This window comes from Ochlerotatus camptorhynchus, unplaced genomic scaffold (assembly GCF_037179485.1).
Source record: "Ochlerotatus camptorhynchus isolate MF236.1 unplaced genomic scaffold, CSIRO-AGI_Acam_v1.1 ptg000602l, whole genome shotgun sequence".
Lineage (NCBI taxonomy): Eukaryota > Metazoa > Arthropoda > Insecta > Diptera > Culicidae > Ochlerotatus > Ochlerotatus camptorhynchus.
The window spans coordinates 190119-214129 of record NW_027041082.1 but is presented as its reverse complement, the minus strand read 5'-3'; the positions used below and the strand labels follow the sequence as shown (position 1 = coordinate 214129).

Here is a 24011-nt window from a genome sequence, read left to right as displayed (position 1 = left end):
ACATTTGAAGTCCCTCCTTTTTTACATATTCTGCGCAAAAGATACTTTATGCCCCGCCCCATACATACAATTCGGCGGGAAATTCTGTGAGGGGTGAGCTAATTTGTGGGCAGAATGTGTAAAAAAGGAGGGACTTCGAATAATAATCTAAATGCATATATAGAGGTACCAGACATGTTTTGCACTGCAGTGTCCTCTGTGAACAATTATAGGAAAACAGATTGTGTCTAGTTTCCGATAGATGTCAACGCAAACAACAGCTGTGACATCTGATGGAACATGAATGCTGAAGCTTGACAAAATGATCAATTCCACTCACAAGTACCTTCGAGTTCTCCTTAAACATCTAAAGCCCTACAGTAAAAGTATGGACGTCTGTCAAAAGTTGTTCCAATCGAACCGTCAAAATGCACCGCTTTGCTCGATTGGAACAGCTTTTTCAGTTTTTTGGTGACAGTCGTCCATACTTTAACTAGAGGGCTTTATACACATCTCGTAGAATCATACACTGAGGCAAACAAACCCTAAGACATGACTTATGAAGCTGGACAAATTTGATTCCATAAGACACATATAGACTTATGAATGATTATCGTACTACCAAAGGGAGTACAAGTATGGTTCTTAAACGCTTTTAACCTGTTCAATTTCCCAAGCGTTAACAGAAGTGCGAGAGCAAATCACGGAGTCAATAATCTGAACGCTCAGGGTTCGATTGCGGTCTCCTAGATTGTATATTACTGTTTTTAAGCTTCATAAGCTAACTCATGATTTTCAAAAGAAATCTTTTTGTCGAAAATTCATAAGTGGTTCTTATGGAATTATTACGTTCCTTTGCCTCAGTGTACTCAAAACTCCTTTGAAATTTTAGTTAAAACTCACTTGGAATTCTCTTAGGACCTTGGAACCCTCTTCAGAATTCTGTTGACAATTTACATTGAATCCTACTCATGATCCTCTTGAGATTTTACTCAAGACTACCTTGGAATTATCCTTACGTATCACTTGGAGTCTGGAATTTAGCAGGACTAACTACATACTTTTTTGAAGCCTCATGAGCTTGGAATAGTTAAGGGAATTACGTACAAGTTCAAAAAATTCCATACGTAGAACTTCGCGGAAAATCAACGAGAAACGTAGAAGTGCAGCAAACTTTGTAAAAGTTTTGGGAATTTCGAAGCATTTTGAGAAGCTGTATAAAACATTATATACGTGAAAGGAATTTTGTACTTACATTACCAATCATTGTACTTACATTACCAATCAGGCTAAGGCCTTGTTGTCCTCTGCTTTCCGAAGAAGTCGTCTCCACTCTACTCAATCCATGGCCACACGTCGCCAGCCTCGTAGTCTGCGAAGGGTCAGCAGGTCGCCTTCTACTTGGTCGATCCAAAGATTAGAAAGAAAATCGGCTCAGTTTCTTGAAGAGTATAGTTCAGAGAATGGAATGAACTAGAATCTTTGAAAAATCTCAAAATTTGACAAAATGGCGGTAACTAGGTAAATGACTTTTTTCAAATGCCCGCCATTTTGTCAAATTTTGAGATTTTTCAAAGATTCTAGTTCATTCCATTCTCTGAACTATACTCTTCAAGAAACTGAGCCGATTTTCTTTCTAGGTGACAATTTGCGACCTCTAGGCTGCTCGCAGTTTTGGGAAGTACCCGCTGGGCAGCCGCCATATTGGACGCCATTTTGGATTTTTGGACTTGAAAAAATTCCCAGTTGTAGAGCAAGAATGAATAAAGATTTGACAAAAAACTCAGGTCTCTAACTCTTACCAGTTCCCTGAAAAAAAAATCCAAAGTTTAGGTCATTTGAACCGGAAAACCCCCTTAAATACTATTTTTAATGTTATAATGATTATTTGTTTTTGTAAGATACAAGAAGAGTTTGTAAATTTTCTGTCTGACTCATAAAACCTGTCAATTTCACTTTCAATTAGCGATGTTATGATCGCTGAGCGCTCGCGCTGAGTGAGCACTCAGCGATCATAAAATCGATAATTAATTATATGATTTGAGTATTTAGTAGCTATACTGAAGATCCGAGAGATGTCACCCCTTCAGTGGTAGGAAAATCATTTTTGCAGTATGGAGAATATCAGAAAATCCACGATTTGTGACTAAACATGCTTTTACATAAGGAAACAAATAAACGAGTGTTTACCTTATCACCATAGTAATATACTCGTTCAATTGTTGTGCATCTAAAACTGCCCATAAAGACGATAATGAATAAACACTGAAAATTTTCATGCATTTCCAAATGGTTTCCTACCATTCCCATACAATCGAAGTGACTGGCCCTCTGGATGTGGATGTGGATGACGTCAAAAACAACAAAACATGATTAATTGTGACCCTCTGAAAGTGAAATTGACAGGTTTTATGTGTCATAAACGCTGTCCAGACTGGATAGTAATAACATGTTATAACGGTTGTCAAATAATTGCAACACAGAAACCACCATCAAGATAGCGCTATAACATGTTATAACTCTGTAGTCTGAACGTACTAATACACACATTTTATATCCGTTTCTTGTATCTTACACATACAAATTATCGTTATAATATCTCATAGTTTCATAGCTACGAAAAATAATATTTCAGGCGTAACATTTGATAACGGCACAAAAGCTTTTGTAAACAAACGTTGTAAGGCCCTTTGCACGCGAACCAAAGCACGCTCACGCAAACCAATACCACTTTCGGAAAGGTGAGAGTTGCCCCTACCTTATGATGTTGTTGGTTTGCGTGGGCGTACTTCGTTTCGCACGCATAGGGCCTTACAATGTTTGTTTATAAAAGTTTTTGTGCCGTTATCAAATGTTACGCCTGATTTAAGCTATAATGCGCGACTTGTCGCGTGAGTGTTACACTTTTTCACACTTAGAGGGCCAACGATAAATGTGAATCCATCCCATTGTTGACTCAGTGTAGCTTTGGGGCAAATCCTTGCTCGACTACTGAGTCCGATACCGCTAGAATGTTTCGTGTTTAAATAAAATTATTTCATCATCAGCTGAAAATCAAAGCAAGCTAGAAACATTCTTTTCAAAATCACGTGCTTTTAGTCGGAAAATAATCCACTTCCTTCCATTTTTTCGCGTTTTAGTTATTAGATTTATGTGATAAATAATTACTCTTGTAATATTGTGAATTCAACAAACGTTTGTGCTTTATTTATAAATTAAGATTCAACATCGTGAAATAACAAATGGCAAATGTTGACTACGATCAGCTGAACGCACGGCTGCGCAAACGCCTGGCTCTGGTGCGTCAGCATCAAGATCCGGAGGAAAAATTCCGGCTGCTGAAGCGCTATCTGTCCCATTTTGTGAAACTGGTCCAAATCGGACGGCACTTTGAGGCGTCCTTTGCCGAACATTTGCGGTGTGTTGTGGTAAGATTGACATTCCTCTCGCCACCCAGTGCATGTTATTTTGATGGTTAATTTTTTTTTGCTGATTCGAAGATATTTCTTAACGATCGCCGGGACAAACCACTGGAAACGGATGCGCTAGGGACGATTGTGAAAACTCTCTGCGTGATTTGCTGCATTACGGCTGCGCCGTATCAAACAGTGGTGATTGCACTGCAAGGCTTGCTGGAGATTTTTGAAAGGATCTCTTGCAAGGAAACGTTGCAAGTCATTCAATATTGTGGGAATCACTTGTATGGACTGCAGTAGTAGCAATGATCGATATTTATGTTTATTAATTCGTTTTTTTTTATTGTAGCAAAAAATTGCTTTCGCAATTCAGGCGATTCGGATACTTTAAAATACAACTGCAGTTGGTGGAATTGGCGCACTCCGCGTCACTCTCGTTCAGCAAACAGAATGAGCGTAAGGAATTCGTACTCGATCTGGGACGACATATTGGCGGCCCTTTAGAACAGGTTCTCGATTGGCAGTCGTTTGCATTGGAGCAGGTAAATGTTGCTTCAATGTTATATATTTTTTTTTTTTTTTTCTTTATTAGAGTGACTTTCAGCCACTGGCTGGTTCGTCACTTAAAAGGGATAGAGGGCTTCGGAGAGAGGCCCCCCTGACTGTACAGGGTACAATTGTGTTGGACAGAGTTATAATAACGGAGTTAATTTTTTTGGCAGATATTCAGGTAACTTGCGGTGTATCTAGTAGTTGGTCCTTGTCATAATCCATTGTCGTCGCGTGGTCTTGTGTCCGATTATTGTGGTGATTTTGCTTTTATGTGTAGTAGTTTTCCGTGTTCAGTTCCATTGTTGTCGCTGTGCGTAATTTTGTGCCATCATCCGTCAATTTTCGTGTCCTTATTCGTGCATCATCTTAATATAGTCGCTCGTCCGTTTTGAGTCAGTGGTTTTTGCCAATAGTAGTTCAATCCTTTGTCCGTTGTCGTTGCTTGGGTCCATATTGGGTCATATATCAAATTTGGTTGATCAATCCTGTCTCCCGCAGAAATGAGAAGAGCGCTGTGGTGCTAGAGGGGTCATATCTCAGGGTGTCCCTGACGCTTGCTGAGATCCCGTATTGGATGCGTGGTCCATAGTACTGGGGGCAGTTGCATAGGAAATGTTCCACTGTATGTGGTACATTGCAAGTCTCGCATTGCTTCCTAAAAGGACCTCCGCCTCCCATGTTATGAGAGGCTTTGGTATGACCGGTTCTCAGCCGCGATAAAATTACTTGAGATCGGTGTTCAGGCGGATCATCCCATCTTCTGGTATCCCCTTTAATTTTCGGGATAAACAGATCTTGAGATCCCAGCCATTCATTTGTCCAGCAATTCCATACTGTAGTCACGATCCACCGCTTGATGTCTTGAGCAGGGACCTTTTTTGTATAGAGGTTTGCCTGTCTTCCGGATGCCGCCAGATGATCCGCTTCCTCATTTCCTCTGATCCCGCAGTGTCCTGGGATCCAGATGAAAGTTGTTCCTTTGTGAGCGAGCTTCTGGATAGCCTGGATCCAAGGGTGCTTGGCTGTATCGGACTGAAGAGCTGTTAGTACGCTGGCTGAATCAGAGAATATGGCGACAGGTTTGTTGGTAGGCGAGGTGGCGGCTACTAGTATGGCGGCAGCTTCAGCAGAGAAAACGCTGCAAGGGTCCGGAAGTCGGTAGAAGGTGCGTAGCTCCGGATCGGATATCCCAATGCCTACCCTTCCGCCTGTTCGAGATCCGTCAGTGTATCTTGCTAGGTGATTTGGGTACTTGGTTCGTTGTAGTTCGGCCACCGATCTCACTAGTGCGGGGGAGTTGGTTCCCGCCCGGAATCTGTTCTTTATCGCCAAGTCGATAGAAAGTCCGGGTGAGTTCCAACCCCTGGCTCCACACCAGTGGACCCTGGCTACCGGGGGGAGTTCCAGGTCGGCGGCGTCCTTCAGGAGTTTGTTCGCCTCCATAAGGAGGGACAATCCATCACTTGTTCCAGTTGTCTTCTCTGCGAAGCCAACTGCCCTCTTGCAAACGGTAGCAACGATAAATTTGTCGAAGGGTAACCTTCCACTCTCCACACAAGCTGCAAGCCTGGGGGTGGAGGGGAGGAGACCTGATGTGATTCGAATGGCCTGATAATATACCGGGGACAGTTGGGAAATCATCCTGTCGGCAGCTAGGCAGGTCAGTTCTATACCGTATGTTAATCTTGAATCGACTACCGCTTTAGCCACGCGCATCCGGACAGCACGGTTGTTCGCTAGATGCCTCCTGGCTAATGTTCGCAGCAAGCCGATTCTTGTTTGGCAATTCCCTTTCACTTCGTTGAAATGGTCTCCAAAGTTTAAATGCCGATCCAGGCGTATGCCGAGGACGCGGATAGACTTCTTAAACGGCATGATCCTTCCGTCGACGCTGATAGGAGAGCGGAGCACCTGGTGATTGAACGGACAAATGTGGGTATATGCGCATTTCTCCACCGATAGGTGGAATCCGACGGATTTAGTCCAGCGTAGAACTGCATTCGTGGCCGCGTTGAGTTTTCTGCGAAGGGCCTTCACAGTGGATCCGACTGCCACCAAGACGATATCGTCTGCATACACGAAGATGTATATTTCTTTGGGTAAGCTGTGGAACACTCCGTTCATCCGTATTAGAAACAGCGTAACTGCGATCACCGAACCTTGTGGAACGCCAGTCTCTTCTGGGAATCCTCTTGATCTATGGTTTCCGATGCATACCTGGAAAGTACGGTGTCGGAGGAAGTTCTTCAAAAAATGGAGAACGTGGCCCGACAGACCCCAGTCCGTGAGTTGAGCAAGAATGTCGGGTGTCCATGTCCTGTTATAAGCCTTAGAGATGTCTAGCGTAGCGAGTTCAGCATGCTGGTCAGAATCTCTCGCGTCTCGAAGTACCTGGTTCAAAGTGGCGAAGTAGGTCCCGGCTCCGTGTCCAGGACGGAAAGCGTGCTGGCGGTGGTCAATGTAGCCGTTACTCTCCAAGTAGAGCACGAGTCTACGGTTGACCATTCTCTCCAGCACCTTACTGACGCAACATGTCAAAGATATCGGCCGGAAGTCCTTCGGTTCGCGACCCGAGGTGCCCTGCTTCGGGATCGGGACGACTAGGCTGTGTCTCCAGTCTTCTGGGATGGAATTATCCAGCCATTCTCTATTGAGAAGTCTGAGGAGTGTGGTCTTGCATTCCGGTGATAGGTATTTCAGCATGGGGTACCCGACGTCATCTGGGCCGGTCGATTTCCCGGTAGCCTTGGATAGAGCTAGGTCAAGTTCCCGTGGACTGAAAGGCCGATTAATCTCCAGCGGTAGTTCATCCTCTGGGATGTAGATGCTGTCCAAGGAGTGCGTCGAAAGGTTTTTAACACGACGAAAGCGATCATCGTACCCGTCAATGGCCGAGAGAGAAGCAAAATATTCCCCCATAGCGTGGGCGATCTTATCAGGGTCTCTAGTGGTGGTACCATCTACCCGGATGGCCATTCCGCGGCTTTTCCGTTTGCCACTTAATGCGTTGACCTTAACCCAAAGGTCAGTGGCCGTCTGGTCAGCATTAATGCTGTCCAGAAATTGCTCCCAGCTTGAACTCTTGGCAGACCGGATAGTTTGTCGGCACTCGTTGCGTTTTGCTCTGTAGGTGGCCATGGCCGCTTCTTTCGTTGGATGGTCTGAAGGTAGCCGCTTAGCAGCCCGAAGAGCCTTCCTTCTGGCTTTAACTGCTGCTTTGGTCTCTGGGGACCACCATGGTAGAGACTTAGATCCCGGGTTGGGACTGGTTCGTGGAATTGATGAAAGTGCCGCTTGATGGATGGAGCTAATGAAGTCTTGGATACTGCCCGGTGATGAATTGGACCATGCGGCGTCGACGGACTTCTGAAAAAGGGACCAGTCAGCCTGGTCGTATTTCCATCGTGGTTTACGTAATGTGTCCTGCGGTCGGTCATCGAGTTGGATTACCAGTGGGTAATGGTCACTGCCCATGGGATCATCCTCGGCATTCCAGAGGAGCCTGCTGACAACGCTGGCGCTTGCAAGAGATACGTCTACAGAGGATTCCCTCTGTCCGCTGGTGAAAGTGATGGACCCGTCGTTAAGAACGACGAGATCCGAGGCTTCTGCAACTTCCATAAGTGTAGAGCCTCTGGGGTTGGTTTTTGGGCTTCCCCATGCTGGATGATGGCCGTTCATATCCCCAAGTACCAGAATGGGTCGTTCGAGGTCTTGAAGCAGATCGCTGAGGTGTTGTTTAAGGTTGTGCATCTTCCCGCATGGAAGGTAAGCGGAAACAACTGAAATCGGGAATGGGTGTTCGAGTCTGACCGCCACGATTGGGAGGTCTGTGTCTAGATGTATGGTCAAAACGGTCGAAAGGACCCCGATTGCCGCTGAGTGGAATATGTTTTCGTTTCTCTTTAAGGTCCACTGGTATTGACCGCCCAGCGTACGATTCATGCCGCTGACGGTGGCCCGGTGGACCTCTTGGATGGCCAGGATGGAGGGCATCTGATCACGAACTAGGATTTCTAAGTCTGGAAGGTTGTTATAAAAGCCGTTCATATTCCACTGTATAGAAAGCGGTGGTTTTTTTTGACAGTTTGTTCGTTGGGTTTCTAGGGATCCGTGTTGCAGGGGTAGGATAATGGACTGGATCCTTAGGTGTCCTCTTACCGAGGGGAGGTTTCGTGAGGGGATAAGCCTCCAGTAGGCTTGTGTTGGACTGACCTGGTTGCATTCTATAACGGTTCCCCATTGTGAGGGTTCCTGTTAGTAGGTGTGAAGTTGGGTGCTTGTGGCGATCGTGGCTTGCTCGCTCATTTGACGAAGGCGTATTCGAGGGGCCCGCTTCAGGAGAAGGAATTCCCAGCCGTTGGTGCTGCATTTTGTCGTAGGCATCCGCACAGACTAGAACACTAATGGGAAGTGCCTTTCCCGATCTGATTCTGGCTACTCTCCTACGCACTTAAGGAGTTCTGATTCCATCGTCCTTTGTTGATTTGTGCGTCGCACTACGAATGACAGCGGAACCCGGTAGGGTTCCACCGGAAGAAGGCATTGAGTTTTTGAACGCCGGCACGGATTTCCCGGCTGCATCGGTAACTTTGTTAGCTAGAGATTTCTTCCCTCTCACTTCATCCTTCGGTGATAGTTTTTGGACAGACTCGTCCCTCTTGACTCCCACGTAGTCCAGAGGGGGATGGGCTCTTGATCCCATAAGCGGTGATATTCTACTCAAGTGAGGTTTCACTGAGGGACCTACCAGTAGTAGATTCGTCAGCTTGGTCGTCAGTTCTTGAATCTCGGTATGTATAGTGTTGGCTAGAGTTGTCTTGACTCCCACGTCGTCCTCAGGGGAATAGGAGTTGCCTCCCTTTTCCGTCCCTCTTCCGGTAGCCACAGGGTGACGGGGGTTGTCCGGCGGTTCCGGTGTGGCAAAGGCTTCCGCACCGACGGGGCCTCGACTGCTCCGTGGCTCAACCGGGATGGTGGAACGAGTCGTGTCGTTTGTGTTGGTAGGGTTTCGGTGTTCGTCGGAGTTTGCCAACGAGCGTCGGGGGGTGTCTGCCAGTTCCGGTTGGTCCATGGCATCCGCACTGACAGGGCCCCGACTGCCCGAGGCCTTATCCGGTGCGTTGGAGGTCGATGTCGTTGTTTTGATAGTTGGGGTAGATCCAGTCCGCTCTGGTTGTTGATAGCTCTCAACCTCAGTAGAGGATGATGTTGATGTAGGATGCATCTTGGTGGATAGGTTGTGGGAATTCGGTTCTGATGCGTTAGAAGACGGACTGGACTGCGGAGGTTTAATTTTCCATTGGAGTTAGGCTACCCTCCACGGACATCACCTCGTCTTCCGAGGAAATGAGCTCGTCGACGGTAATCTTATCTCCAGAGGGAGAAGTCTGGGATTCGACTTCGGTGTCAGATATGTATGCCGGTGTAGGGTGGTTTTTTGGTCGTTTCGGATCTGCTCCACCGCTTGTCTGCTTGAGTATCTTTTTCTTCGCTCCAGTGGGTTTTTCTGGTTGCTGAGATTGGGGTTTTTGTTGTTCATGCTCCTTTTTTTTTTGTCTTCTCTTGGTACAGATGGTTTCGGGCATTTTGACTGTGCGATGAGTTCCTTGCACTGTTGGTTCACTAACCGGAGATTAGTGACCTCCTTATCTTTGTTGGAGACGGCGGCTTCAAGTATCTTAACTCTGGCGACTAAATCCTCAATGGCCCGTGTTTACGTGTGATGTCCATTCGATTTTCCCGTTTTAGGGCTGCTTCCAGGGCTTGGATACGTTCGTCTTTGCGAAGTGCCTCCGTTCGCAGGTCCGCAATCATCTGTCGGAGTTCATGCATTTCAGAGCTGCTAGTGGTCGTAGGTCCTTGTTGCAGCCTTTCCTCCAAGGCTGCGATCTTGCGGTCCTTTTCCTCCATTTGGCTGGAGAGATTATCGAACTTCGCTGAGAGGTCTGCGAACGCCTGATCTTTACTGGCGTTAGCGACTCCGGCATAGGATCTTTGACTCGTCGAGGCCTCAAACAGCTTCCTCGCCGCTGGATATGAGATCCCCTTATCGATTCGGATGTGCTGTATAGCGTCTTCGCTTTTGTAAACGGGGCAGATTCTACTCGACAAGGAGTGTTCAATGGTTTTGCAGCGGGGACAGAACGGGTTATCTGCGCACCTAACACCCTCAACGATCGAATGTTGCTTAGAGCAGTTGCCGCATGTTGGAACCTGTTGTTGACAGCGAGCCTTGGTATGTCCGAAAACAAAGCAATTGTAGCATAGCATCGGGGCCGGATAATACGGCCGCGTCTTCACCCGTAGATACCCTATGTCTACATGCTCCGGCATCCTGGTACCTTCGATGGTTAGTATGACTGTCGCCGTGTTAACCTGTTCAGTACCGTTCCGGCGAGTAATCCGCCGGAAGCTCGTCACCTTCTGATCCTTCATGTAGTCCAGTACTTCTTCATCATCGACCTTCATCATCTGCCTGCAGTTAATTACGCAACGGACGCTGTTTAGGCCCGTGTGCTTAGTAACCTTTACTGCGGTACCGTCGTTTAGTTGGGTCATGTTTAGAAGTCGATTGAGTTGCCACTTACTTCTGACTTTCAGGGCATAGGCTTGTCCTTGAGCTTCCGGAAACGCACCTTCAATTTTTCCGTTTATCCATTTCTCTACCGATGAACGCAGCATGAAAGGATGTTCCGGTAATTTACCGGTAACAGGCTGTAACTTCAAAACAACAATCTCACCGTGTTCATCATGGGGGTCCATGTAATTGGGTAACGTTGCTCCAGCATGAGATCCATCGATGTAGCTTGCTGATCCTCCCCCGGTGTCTCCAGGGAGGTGAGGAAAATCCCTATCCAGCTCCATGGCTGGAGGGGAGAGAAAAAACTATCCCTGTGACGATCACTCTTCGGTTGATTAGCACCGCACCACACAGGAAAGAATAACACGCAGTGCGACACTACGCACGGCGACGGTTATCGAATCACCACCTCAAATATCTTCGCCTTTCGATAGGCAGTCCGTAATTCACTTATGTCGATCGCAGACTTGAAAGCTTTTTCACCACGATCGTATGATCGTCAGCAGCGATGGCTGACACGAAGATAGCGTCTCTGTGCTGTTGATGGCACTCATTAAATTATGGTTTTTCCACTGACCGCGTTGCCCTCAGGCCGAAATCCACTGTAGAACGCTTCCCAGGTTGACCGAGAAGCGGACTCGATGTGTTTCACAGCTAATCACTACGAAAAACACTCGCGACGGCGCGATAAATGGAATACGTAAGAGACAGCGTCTGGATGTGACGAATCCGAGCTGTCGAGTGACAATGTTATATTTTTTTAACTTTCAAATAGGTTAGTAGGTATCTAATTATGTTCTGATTTGTCTAGGAATGTCGAGCTTTTATCAATGGAATGCAGGACAAGTTCCCTCTGTTTGCGGCGTATTCGGTTCCTGTCGAAGATGCTCAAATCGGATTGTATCAATTCATGAAACCGGAAGATTCGAACGGTCTATGGTTGGATGTTAACTTTCAACCAGCAACCATAAGGTTTAGCGCCCGCGTCACCCTTATTCGCGAGAAAGACTCTTTGGAGATGACGGTTTATCTGGAGATTTGCCACAGGGACGTTTCCAGAATCGATCTGAAAAAAGAGTGAGTACCTATAACTATTGTTGAAAAAAAAAAGTTTAGTCTAATGAGGCAGAGATAATGAAAACGCTTGAGTTGTCGGTAATGGTTAACCCTCTCCTCATGGTAGCACAGTAGCATGGAAAAGTTCATTCAATCACGTGACTTTTCGTAAAAAAAAAACTTTTTAACATAAAGCTTTCAATTATAAAAATGCTAAAATTTGTTTAAATGGACACAATTCGATCGCAGTTTTCACTTCCTCGACATGAACGAGATTCGCCGGATCGAGAAACAAAATGATTATTTAAATCCTTAATTATTTTCGTTGCAGACGCAATTCTTGTCTGCTTTCGATCGAGTACACAAAAATCACCGTCGAACCGGAGGTGTTAACTGTAGACCAGAAAGGATGCCTTACCTTCACGATTCTGCCGTCATTCGACTGCACTTATCTCACGGACGACGTTCTACCGGAAGTTCGGACGAATGCCGACCGTTTAGAAGATTCGGAGCAACCCTGCACAACCAATCTCGATGGATTATTGAATGTGTCCCTATTGGATTCGATTGTTTCGGGACCTGCCAACAGCCTGAACGCTCATAACATGGAGGATCAATCTCCTCGATTACGTGATAATCGAGATGCAATCGAAAAGCACCGCAATATCCGATGTCAGATGTTGGACAACACCAGCTCGATTGGAAGCAACAAGGAAAATGTAAAACCCCCGTCAATTTCAGATGTTAGGGTTGAGGTGCAGGATGTTCAGCGTTTGCGAGTGTTTGAAACGCTCCAGCAAGACTGTCAACGTCAGCAGACAAGGCTGAGTCGTAGCTCGAGACGAAATTCTCCGGACAAATGCAATCAGAAGAACGAGCCGGTTAATCCTCGTTTGAATGACGGCAAGAAACGAAAACTGTTCGCTAAGCAAGCGGAACCAGATAACATGAACGTTAGCAATGATTCGCAGATTCAACGCAGCAAATATGTCGACAGGAAGTTGGTGAATACCGTGAAACCCATCCAGACGTTGGACGTGAAACCTTTGAAATTGATCCAAAATATTGGCGAAGAAAGAATTGATCTTTTAAGTGAACCATCCACATCGGAAATGATGTCCAACGACGAGTTTGATCGATCCCTTCAGGCGTTCATCGACCATAACGGCATATTTGGAATCGCACAGCAGAAAATTTTGGACACAAAACTGGAAAAGAACATCCGAAAAATCAATCAGATGGTGGAACGTACCACAAAGAAATTCTTCAAGCGTGAACCAGCTCCGGAGAATCCTTACGATTTCGTCAATACGGATGACAATGATCAAACCGCCCGAAAAGGTGGAAAATCCGCCGCTGGCAAAGGAAAACGAAAGTCACCGAAAACAAACGATGGACATGTTTCGTCGGTGAAGAAAGCCAAAAACGTTGCAAACCAGTCTCTTCGCACTAAGAACGCTAAGCCCACCTCTTCAAAAAAAGGTAAAAAGCAAACATCTCCAAAGGCAGCAGACCCTCTAGTGCCATCTCGAGCTTCATTACCTCGCGCCAAGAAGCCTGATCGTATCATCGACTTGGCATCAGATTCGGAAGAGGAAGCTGTTGTGATTGGGAATACCTTCCAGAACCTGGACATCTCTTCGATTGTTCGAGATCCAGCCAAGCCGAAGAACCCCGTTGCCCAGCAGCTATTTGCCAAATCAACACCGGTCGGGGGAGCAAAAAGCAAGAAGCGTTCGATTGATCACATAGTAGATGCACAGCAGAAACAGGAAAAGGTGGCCAAGAAACAGCGTGTTCCTCTGTTGGAAATCAATGCTAACAATAGCACTATTGTAACGCGTCGGAATTACAAGAAGAGTTCAACTCCGAGTGCTCTACAGCAGACGGCGGCCGCTTTGATCGAGCAGGAAAAGTACAAAGGTAAATTAAATTAGGGCAGATCAATGATTCTGTCTGGATGTTTCATTCATCCCTATTCTGTATTCCGTTCGAAACGGATTTCCCATATTTCTTTTATATGAGAAATCCGTTTTGAACGGCATAGAGAATATGGGTGATTCTCTAATTCAACAGTACTATTCTGCTTATCTAAGGATCGTAAGATCCTAACCCATAAACGCATAACAGTCCCATTTAAATAGGCAATCAAGCAAAGATTGGACTGTTATGCGTTTATGGGCAGTTAAGTTAAGTTAGGAACGAATATTAGCGACTACACAATTTTATACTGTCAGTATAATATTGAGTTTGTTGTCGGTTCAAATTGGAACATGTATCAAAATAGTGTTACCTTGCGTTATCTTGCAAGGGACAAACTTTGTAACTGACAATAAACTCGGATGGTTAGAAACAAATGAAACACAAATAAATACCTAAGTTGAAGCAATACTATCTATTAGCGCTTAATTCGCTTTAAATTTAGATGTGCATTGATTTTGTTTATCTCGTACTCGTTTCAGCACAATCTCTGCAAACTTCATCGTCTATTTCGGACCACAGTGTGCGTACTGAAATTTCCATGGAGTTTCCGGGCGCCCATAACCAGTTACCTATGGAACCGCCTACATTGACGGAAGCCATGATTCGCCAGTACCAAAGCTTCGATAGCGATGAACCGATTTCACAGTCCCTCGAAGTCAATCCAAGTCCTCTGCCCGTCCCGGCGGTTGAAAGTCAATCAAAAACTAACGCTGACGTGTTCGCTTCGAAGTTCAATATGAACTACGCTGCTAATCGGTACACGCTGAAAAAGTTCATTTCGAACAACGATCCAACCTATAACAGCGACGAAGAGGTTTCTCCTGCCCATTTGGCAACCAAGCTGCCAAACGATGGCAATGAGTCTGTCCTCAGTGAAAATATTCGCGTTGGCCATGATACTGCCAATCCTCCATCATTGAGAGATGATTCGATTGATTTGCAGTTGTCAGAGGGTAGCGTTGTGTTGAATGAGATGCAACCACCGTATTATCCAGCCACGCCGAAAGCTCAGCCGGTTCGTTTTGATTGCAATAACCAAAAAGAACGCAAGGATTCGGAAAAGCGTGCCAACGACATGAATTCAACGAAACATGTTTCGACCAGTGGTGCAGGGAACCAGAATAAAACTAATAGATCGATCGTACAGGCGGCTCTATTCAACAATCCTCCTGCAATGGACGCTATGATGATTGACGAATTCAGCGCCAAATTACATCAGGAGCTGAACCCATCGTTGTCCGACTTCGAGCAAAAGGTGGACAAACTGGCAGGAATGAAGGCGGCATTCGAACCTGATCTTTCCGGGCTCCACATAAAAGAGATCAATCAAAAATGCGTCGAAATCATGTCGCTGGAAGATAGATTGGATGAACTTCTTACCGAACTGGCCGAACTGTGCAACGATGCAGTAGAGAAGTATGCTTATGGGTTGATTTGTAAGGTAAATGGTAAATCTCACACGATGTATTTCCATTGTAGGTCGGATCGGGTAACGATCAGTGCCGATAAGCTGGCAAGATATACAGAATCCAAGGCAAACTACTACAAAGAACGCGTACAAAGGGCTCGTCAGGAGATTCCAGGAATCGTGGATGAGTGTGTCAAGAGCGTTTGGAATCAGCAGGTGCGAATTCGGCTCAGTCAGGTGGAGCTCCTGATGACGAAGATGCTAATGTGAGCGGTCGAAGGTGGTTGATATTTGAACTATTACCTAATCTTTTTGATGATAAATAATAGCGTATATCAGGCGTCATTTTAGAAGTATTATGAATTAGATCGGTATTTTTATGATATGTTAGGTTTATCTGGTCAGGTTATGAATTGTGAGTAAATTTGATCTTGAACTGTGAAGATGAATGCAGTGCTTTAATTTTCTAAATTGCATTTCTCAGCATTTAGTAACTGTTTGCGCCTAAACGTATGCAACCATTATACACCTATTAATCACAGACGAGATGTGAGTCGATATGACAAATAAAAATACGCAATCAACATAGCTATCGGTTCGTACGCGGAAGTGTATCGCATAAGTTAGCCTTGTAAACAACAATTCTAAAGCATGAACGGTGGAAAGCGGCGGCCAAGCGGTATCGGTATGCAACCCACCTATATCGACACAGTTTGACGAATTCGAGTTAATACATCCACTTCCTTTTATAGAACCCGTGTGAAGCAGAATCAGGATTGTGTCCACCGGAAGAACGTGGAGTTACAACAGGAAAATCTGCAGCTCAAAACCGAGCTCGCTCAGCTGAAAAGTGCTCTCTCGTTGCATAAGGACTGTTCCGTGACCAGAGCTCTGGTCGCTGGTACGAACATAAATGCGGCTGGTCCGTCCAAACTTATGTTTATCCTAGTGGATAATGGAATCCATCACCGGCCTCAACAGCAACAATCTGTTGAACCACAGGTTGTTGGTAACACTGTTGCAGTCAATAGTAATCCAGTTTATATTATATTAGGTGGAAATCAATCCACTGCCAGAGGTAGGCAAGAAGGAATCGAATTGATGCTCAATCCTATCGGACGTCAGCATAGAAGAGGAGATGTTCTATTTACAATATTAAAGTTGAAATTCAAAACAACTGTGTGTTCTTGTTTTGAATCCCCAGTTTTCGCTGTTTAAGTTTCTGTCAAGAAATTCCATTTGAGCGGAAAAGCACACAAATGGATTCCACTTCATCTAGAATGTAGAATTCGTATTAATAATAGTCACCTCCTTAACTTGATATTGAAGAGACCTTCTATGGGGTGGTGATCGATGCGAATTTGATTGATTGATTGATTTCCTTTGTAAGGGAGCATCCATAAATAACGTAGCATATTTTTGATCAATTTTAGACCCCTCCCCCCCCCCCCTCGTAGCGTATTTGGCTATATCCAATACATGGCCGGTCACAAATTCTGAAACCCCTACCTCCCCCCTCAAATGCTACGTCATTTATGCATGTTCCCTAAAGGAGATTTTCAGCCGTTTGCGGTATGTAAAAGTATTCTTCTAAAACTCTCAAGGAATTATCTTCGGAATTTCCCCAAAATTCCACAAAGAATTCTCTTGAAGTAGTCCAGTAAAATCCATTCAATGCTCCTCAGAATTTCCAAGAAACTCTACTTTCAGTTCTCTAAAAATAATTACAGAAATTACCTTAAGTATTCAAATTTAATTGAATTCATTTCAGAATTCCCTTTATATTCTCCGTTCTCTTGCAATTCCACTCACAAGTACCTTCGAGTTCTCCTTACACATCTAAAGCCCTACAGTAAAAGTATGGACGTCTGTCAAAAGTTGTTCCAATCGAACCGTCAAAATGCACCGCTTTGCTCGATTGGAACAGCTTTTTCAGTTTTTTGGTGACAGTCGTCCATACTTTAACTAGAGGGCTTTATACACATCTCGTAGAATCATACACTGAGGCAAACAAACCCTAAGAATTCCATATAAGACATGACTTATGAAGCTGGACAAATTTGATTCCATAAGACACATAGACTTATGAATGATTATCGTACTACAAAAGGTAGGTAGTACAAGTATTGTTCTTAAACGCTTTTAACCTGTTCAATTTCCCAAGCGTTAACAGAAGTGCGAGAGCAAATCACGGAGTCAATAATCTGAACGCTCAGGGTTCGATTGCGGTCTCCTAGATTGTATATTACTGTTTTTAAGCTTCATAAGCTAACTCATGATTTTCAAAAGAAATCTTTTTGTCGAAAATTCATAAGTGGTTCTTATGGAATTATTACGTTCCTTTGCCTCAGTGTACTCAAAACTCCTTTGAAATTTTAGTTAAAACTCACTTGGAATTCTCTTAGGACCTTGGAACCCTCTTCAGAATTCTGTTGACAATTTACATTGAATCCTACTCATGATCCTCTTGAGATTTTACTCAAGACTACCTTGGAATTATCCTTACGTATCACTTGGAGTCTGGAATTTAGCAGGACTAACTACATACTTTTTTGAAGCCTCATGAGCTTGGAATAGTTAAGGGAATTACGTACAAGTTCAAAAAATTCCATACGTAGAACTTCGCGGAAAATCAACGAGAAACGTAGAAGTGCAGCAAACTTTGTAAAAGTTTTGGGAATTTCGAAGCATTTTGAGAAGCTGTATAAAACATTATATACGTGAAAGGAATTTTGTACTTACATTACCAATCATTGTACTTACATTACCAATCAGGCTAAGGCCTTGTTGTCCTCTGCTTTCCGAAGAAGTCGTCTCCACTCTACTCGATCCATGGCCACACGTCGCCAGCCTCGTAGTCTGCGAAGGGTCAGCAGGTCGCCTTCTACTTGGTCGATCCAAAGATTAGAAAGAAAATCGGCTCAGTTTCTTGAAGAGTATAGTTCAGAGAATGGAATGAACTAGAATCTTTGAAAAATCTCAAAATTTGACAAAATGGCGGTAACTAGGTAAATGACTTTTTTCAAATGCCCGCCATTTTGTCAAATTTTGAGATTTTTCAAAGATTCTAGTTCATTCCATTCTCTGAACTATACTCTTCAAGAAACTGAGCCGATTTTCTTTCTAGGTGACGATTTGCGACCTCTAGGCTGCTCGCAGTTTTGGGAAGTACCCGCCGGGCAGCCGCCATATTGGACGCCATTTTGGATTTTTGGACTTGAAAAAATTCCCAGTTGTAGAGCAAGAATGAAAAAGATTTGACAAAAAACTCAGGTCTCTAACTCTTACCAGTTCCCTGGAAAAAAAAAATCCAAAGTTTAGGTCAATTGAACCGGAAATCCCCCTTAAACTGAAATGAGCATTTCCAAGCTTGTTTGGAGACATGAATATTCCAATAAATTTAGCTGATAGTAATAAAAGTTTATTAGATTTGTATGATTATTTTACAGTGAACTCTCTACAACTTGATATTAGAGGGACCATCGAGTTATAAAACAACAATCCAATAGGAAATCAACATCGTGGTAGCCATGACCAGCACCGTACTCAGCAGTTGACAAAGGTTGCATTTTCCACTAAATAAATCCTGAGAGGAGGAAAAATTTCTGAATTAAATAAGTTTTTTTTTTATCAAACAGCAGATCGAAAATAAATTTTGAAGCTAATGGCCTCGACAAATTCCTGTCCGAAAATCGTATGATCGATAATAACAACATTAAACAGGAATGTTCGAATATTATTTAGAGATTTTTTTGTTCAGGCTGACATTTTGAAGATGTTTTACGTTTTGTGAAGATATTATTTCTTTTTTTATTAGAGAGATTTTTATACCCTGGACAGACTATGGCTTATATCATGTAATATAGGCTGTCTTGCAATGAGCACTCATACATAGGATTTCCAGTGAAAACTAGATGTATGAGTGCTCATTGCAAGACAGCTTATATTACATGATATAAGCCATAGTCTGTCCAGGGTATTAGCCGTTGACTAGTTCATCTCTAATAAATGTTGTTACGGAGTTGGCTTACACTTCACGTGTACTCAAAGAGAAACGATTAAAATAGATTCCAGTAAATGACTAACAATACAGGCAACGAAAATAATGCAATATGGGTAGGGTTCTGAACGAGATCAGAGCTCCACCGTAGGAGGAGTAAGCCACCGTCTGACAGAGATGTCCCGAAAGTAAAAAAAAATTAAAGGGACCTAAATGTTGTTGTATAGTCCAGCGTCCTTAAGGAAGTAAAGAACTGTCGCTAAAGTGAAAGGTTCATCGTCCAGGATGTCCCTAATGCTGTTGGGAAGTGCATACTGCTCCCGCAAATGTTGATATCATAAAGGTAACTCTAAGATCAGAAGGTCCCGAATAAACGAGCTCAACTTTTTGGCTCAGCTCTGGTACTATCTTCGGTCCCAAGCTAATCGATGCATCCCTCGAAACATAGGAAAATCTACGAACCCCTCATTTTATCTGTCAAACTTTCATAGCGAATCAAAACAAACATAGTGTAGCACTGGAATTTCGACTAGAATGGGGTACGTTAATCAATTTGCTTGGGTCCAATAGGCTAGTCAAGTAGTGACCCAATTAATTATATGATTTGAGTAGTCGCTTTACTGAAGATCCGAGAGATGTCGTCCCTTCAGTGGTAGGAAAATCATTTTTGCAGTATGGAGAATATCAGAAAATCCACGATTTGTGACTGAACATGCTTTTACAGAAGGAAACAAATAAACGAGTGTTTACCTTATCACCATAGTAATGTACTCGGGCATTTTTTGTGCATCTAAAACTGCCCATAAAGACGACAATGAATAAAAACTGAAAATTTTCATGCATTTCCAAATGGTTTCCTACCATTCCCATACATTCGAAGTGACTGGACCTCTGGATGTGGGTGATGTCAAAAACAACAAAACATGATTAATTAAAAATCGTTAGTTTCGAATTGATTGTTGTTGGTATTGCGGACACAGGCATAGGTGTGTTCCACCGATGCAGTGGTTCCGCAAACGTCGCACATTCTGTGGAACTGCGTCCCACCAAAACTATGTGAGATCCTTGTATGGCCTGTCCTAAGACAAGAAACCACTTTCTGGTCCCGTAGTTTTGGCCTCGGTTTCGGCATATCCGTCCACTCGCTCGTCGTTACTTTGATTCATCGGATGAAGAGGGATTGGGATTGGCACCACTCTACTTCCCAGGCTTCCCACATTTTGTTAACCATCACATAAAGTCTTGCAATCGCACTTCGTCGGTGTAACAAGGGCAAGCTGGTCTAGACCCTGTCAGGCTGTCGGTTTCGCTATTTCCTGGGATACCGCAGTGCCCAGGGATCCAGGTGAACACCGTGTTCGGGGGTGTGGCCTCAACGATACCCTGTATCCAGGGGTGAGTCGGGGTATCAGGTGTAAGGGCTTGTATCAACCGGTGGAAACTAACGATTTTAAATTAACTCACTACTTGACTAGCCTATTGGTCCCAAGCAAACCGATTAACGTTCGCATTCTAGTCGACATTCTAGTACTACACTATGTTTGTTTTGATTCGCTATTTAAAAGTTGGCAGACAAAATGAGAGGATCGTGGACTTTCCTATGTTTCGAGGGGTGCATCGATTAGCTTGGGACCGAAGATAGTACCAGAGCTGAGCCAAAAAGTTGAGCACGTTTCTTCGCGACCTTCTGGTCTTAGAGTTACCTCTATGCTTGTATCACGCTGTACGAATCAGATAGCACCAGTTTGTGCCGGTCCGAGGGTGTTGTAACGGCAACAAACATGGCCGTGGCTTCGGCGGAGAAAACCGAGCATTGTGGCGGTAGGCTGCTACTGATCGGTGCTGAAATTATAACTACTCCAATTCCGACCCCGGCTCGGGAAAGTGATCCGTCCGTGTATATGTGGGCATGGGTTGGGTAGTCCGGCTACTGTTCTCCTCAGCGCTGCAAAGCTATCTCCAGCCTTGAACCTGCTGTTTATCCGACTCTCGATTTTTGGTGGAGGTATGCGCCAACTTTTGTCTCCGTACCAGTGGACCTTGGCCACTGGGGGAGATCTGAATTAGCAGCCGTGCGGAGGAGTCTGTTCCTCTCGTCGTCCTACCCCTGTCATTTCCGGAGGTCATTTCTGTAGAAGCAGCGGATATTTTATGAAATGTTGATCTAGGAGAAAACTTCCGAAAGCTGCTTAAGTCTTTAAATTTAAGCAGATTTTTGTTATAGATTAGAAGATTTTGACTTGATGGTTTAGCCTCTTTCATGAAAATGTTGATTATGAATTAAAACTTCTCTGTGGTATAACCAAAATAAGTGTTTTTTTGTCAGTATAATACTTTGCTGGCCTGAATATACACAGGACTTAACTGAAACCTCTGGAGTTGTAGAGCTGGAGATATTTTGAATACTTGCTGATCAACGAGCCGTTTTGGGAGAATACCTGAGAGAGGACATTTGAATTTTTGAACAGTTGAAGATCTTCACAATAATACTTGATTAACCAATAAAATACTCAGAGCCAAACATAATGTAGTACTAGAATTTCGACTAGAATGGAGTACGTCAATCGATTTGCTTGAGACCAATAGGCTAGTCAAATAGTGAGCCAATTTAAAATCGTTAGTTTCCACCGGTTGGTTTTACTTCAAGTAATTGATAGAATAGGATCAGAGTTCACAGTAGATACGCATAGAGTAGATAAATCACAACATTTGAATTCACACTAATTAGCTTTTTCATTGTAAGTCTGAAATGATCAACGATTATTTCTCTTTTCGTTTTTGTGACGCAAATTTAGGATCAGCTTTTCGTCTAAATACAAATTTACTGTGTTTTACGTATCTATATGAACCAAAAACTCTTTTCTATCAGTTGCTTTAATATAATATATATTTAGTCATACTTGGCATACACAGTTTTGGTCACGAACTGCTCATTTGCTAATAACTTTGAACACAGTTGACGTAACATAGTTCTTTTTGTAGGAGTAGATAGAATAGAGTTTAAGCTTGTTGTAGATATGTATATAAAAGTGGATTTTAGTAATAAACTGTATTTGTTTTTGCGTTGTAAAAATGTAGTGAGAAATGCTCGCTGCACATCTCGGACTTTAAGCGTAAAAAATCATTGGTGTTGATTCAAATGTTAAGATTTACCTATTCTTTGCATATCTATAGTAAACTATGATCCATATCTATCAATTACTTTAAAGAAAAACAAGTTTCACCAATTGAGTGAAAAGTTTTTAACAAATGAGGTGTACAACTGTGTATGCCAAGCATGTATTTAGTCAATAGTATATGTCCAAAGGAAAGTCTCGTCTCTCTTTGACTCAATGTATCGTGTTGGCAAATTTGTGCCTAGGAATGCTCTTCTAACGTTTTATCATGGCTGCATCTAGCTTTCCACGCTCGGTAATGGTGGTCTGCACGGGTTTTAAATTGCATTGTTCACTGTAGTTTTTGACACTAACTGGCGTTTTGACTTTTCACTCCTCCCTTTCCCTCTTCAGAATACAATGTGACAACCAGTTAGTTTCAAAAATTACAGCGAACAATGCGGTTTAAAACCAGTGCATGCCACTTTCTCATATGCAGTACCTAGCCATCGTTAGGGGACATGCTTGCAAAACAAAGTTGGTAAAATTTCAAGTATTGCAAAATAGATGCTTAAACATCATCCATCACCTACCGCAATTGTATTTCACTCTTCAATTCTACACATATCGCACAGAATTTTCCTTTAAACAAGTATTAAAACCAGTATTGTGTAAACAGTACTGTGTAGCGGCACTACAATAAAAAATCAACGAGTTTTTGACATTAGTTTGTGTCAACTACTAGTAAGTACATAATAAAAAAAGTGCACTTTTCTACACACAGTATAATTTATTAAATTGCATATCTTAATTATTAGAGTCATTTATGAGTTAGGGATCTCTTTGAAGGAACTTAATTCTACTGGGTTCATCCCAACTTCATTACTGAAGTTTATTTTGTAGATAGCTCATCACACACCTGAAAATTGTTAGTTTATGTTAGATTTATCATTTCTTCTAGTTATTTTATTTATTTTTTCTTGGTTACTATTTGTCCTATTATAAAGCTATATTTTATTTGTTTTATTCAAATAAATTTAAATTTAAACGAAGTGTGAGTTTTGGTGTGGTAGTATCTAGGTGGGCCTAAAAAACAATCATAGTAAAAATGAATAAGGAACATGGGAAACATAGCAACAAATCTAAACTTGTTGAAAAAACATTCAATTTTGTCCGCTCTTAACCCACTATGTACAGTAGTCTGAACCAAGGTTGCAAAGACTCATTTCAGCTAAAATAATATTTTTCGGAATAATAAAACCAAAAGATGGTATGATGGCATGTTTTACTTGTAACTTACAAGAAGAGGTCACAAAGTATGCGTTGGAAACATAAAACTTGTAAATTTTGCTTTCTATGAGTCACAATCAGCGATTTGCTGATCGCTGAGTGAGTGAGTGAGTGAGTGAGTGAGTTTGTGAAAAATCGCTGATTGTGACTCTCATGAAGTGAAATAAACAGGTTTAATATGTCAAACACATTCTTTGCAACCTCTTCTTGTATCCTACCAATTCAAAATTTGATCATGGCATCTAATTATTTCATAATTTAGAAAAACATTATTTTAGCTGAAATGAGTCTTTGCAACCTTGGTCTGAACATAGCATTAGAAAAACATGATCAAAAAGTTTGGGTTTCCACAGAAATTTGCATATACATTTCAAATAGATTTTCCAAAGTCATTAGTTAACCAAATGTATTTAAATGTTGCCAGAATACTTAATCTGGATGCGATTTGGAATAATTTGAGGACTGTGGAGCGAAAATTTCAAAAAATGTAGTTACTTCCCAACTAATATTCATCTGAACAGTTTGACAAATAACGACCATATATTACATACGTCAAAACCGTTCCACATATGACATTCAGTCAATGGTACTCAATGCCGAAGGAAGTTCGACCTGAATATATCCTCGTTGAATTTTCCAGCTTGACATG

The 24011-nt window shown here is 43.0% G+C and overlaps 1 protein-coding gene across 1 annotated transcript; it reads left to right on the top strand.

Moving 5' to 3' along the window:
* The first annotated feature begins 3112 nt into the window (after positions 1-3112).
* On the top strand, positions 3113-15556 carry LOC135714053 (uncharacterized). Its single transcript, XM_065237321.1, has 7 exons — positions 3113-3407; positions 3480-3679; positions 3745-3937; positions 11342-11607; positions 11918-13509; positions 14049-14985; positions 15049-15556. Exons 1-7 carry the CDS (start codon positions 3222-3224, stop codon positions 15245-15247), a joined length of 3573 nt encoding a protein of 1190 aa, XP_065093393.1. The 5' UTR covers positions 3113-3221; the 3' UTR covers positions 15248-15556.
* Positions 15557-24011: the final 8455 nt, after the last annotated feature.

What these genes read in the sequence shown, in the direction of transcription:
- LOC135714053 (XM_065237321.1), top strand. Translation starts at nt 3,222, where the DNA reads ATGGCAAATGTTGACTACGATCAGCTGAACGCACGGCTGCGCAAACGC. An exon ending in AGTCGTTTGCATTGGAGCAG is followed by an intron (nt 3,938 to 11,341) that starts GTAAATGTTGCT and finishes TGATTTGTCTAG; the next exon opens with GAATGTCGAGCTTTTATCAA. An exon ending in TGCAACGATGCAGTAGAGAA is followed by an intron (nt 14,986 to 15,048) that starts GTATGCTTATGG and finishes TTTCCATTGTAG; the next exon opens with GTCGGATCGGGTAACGATCA.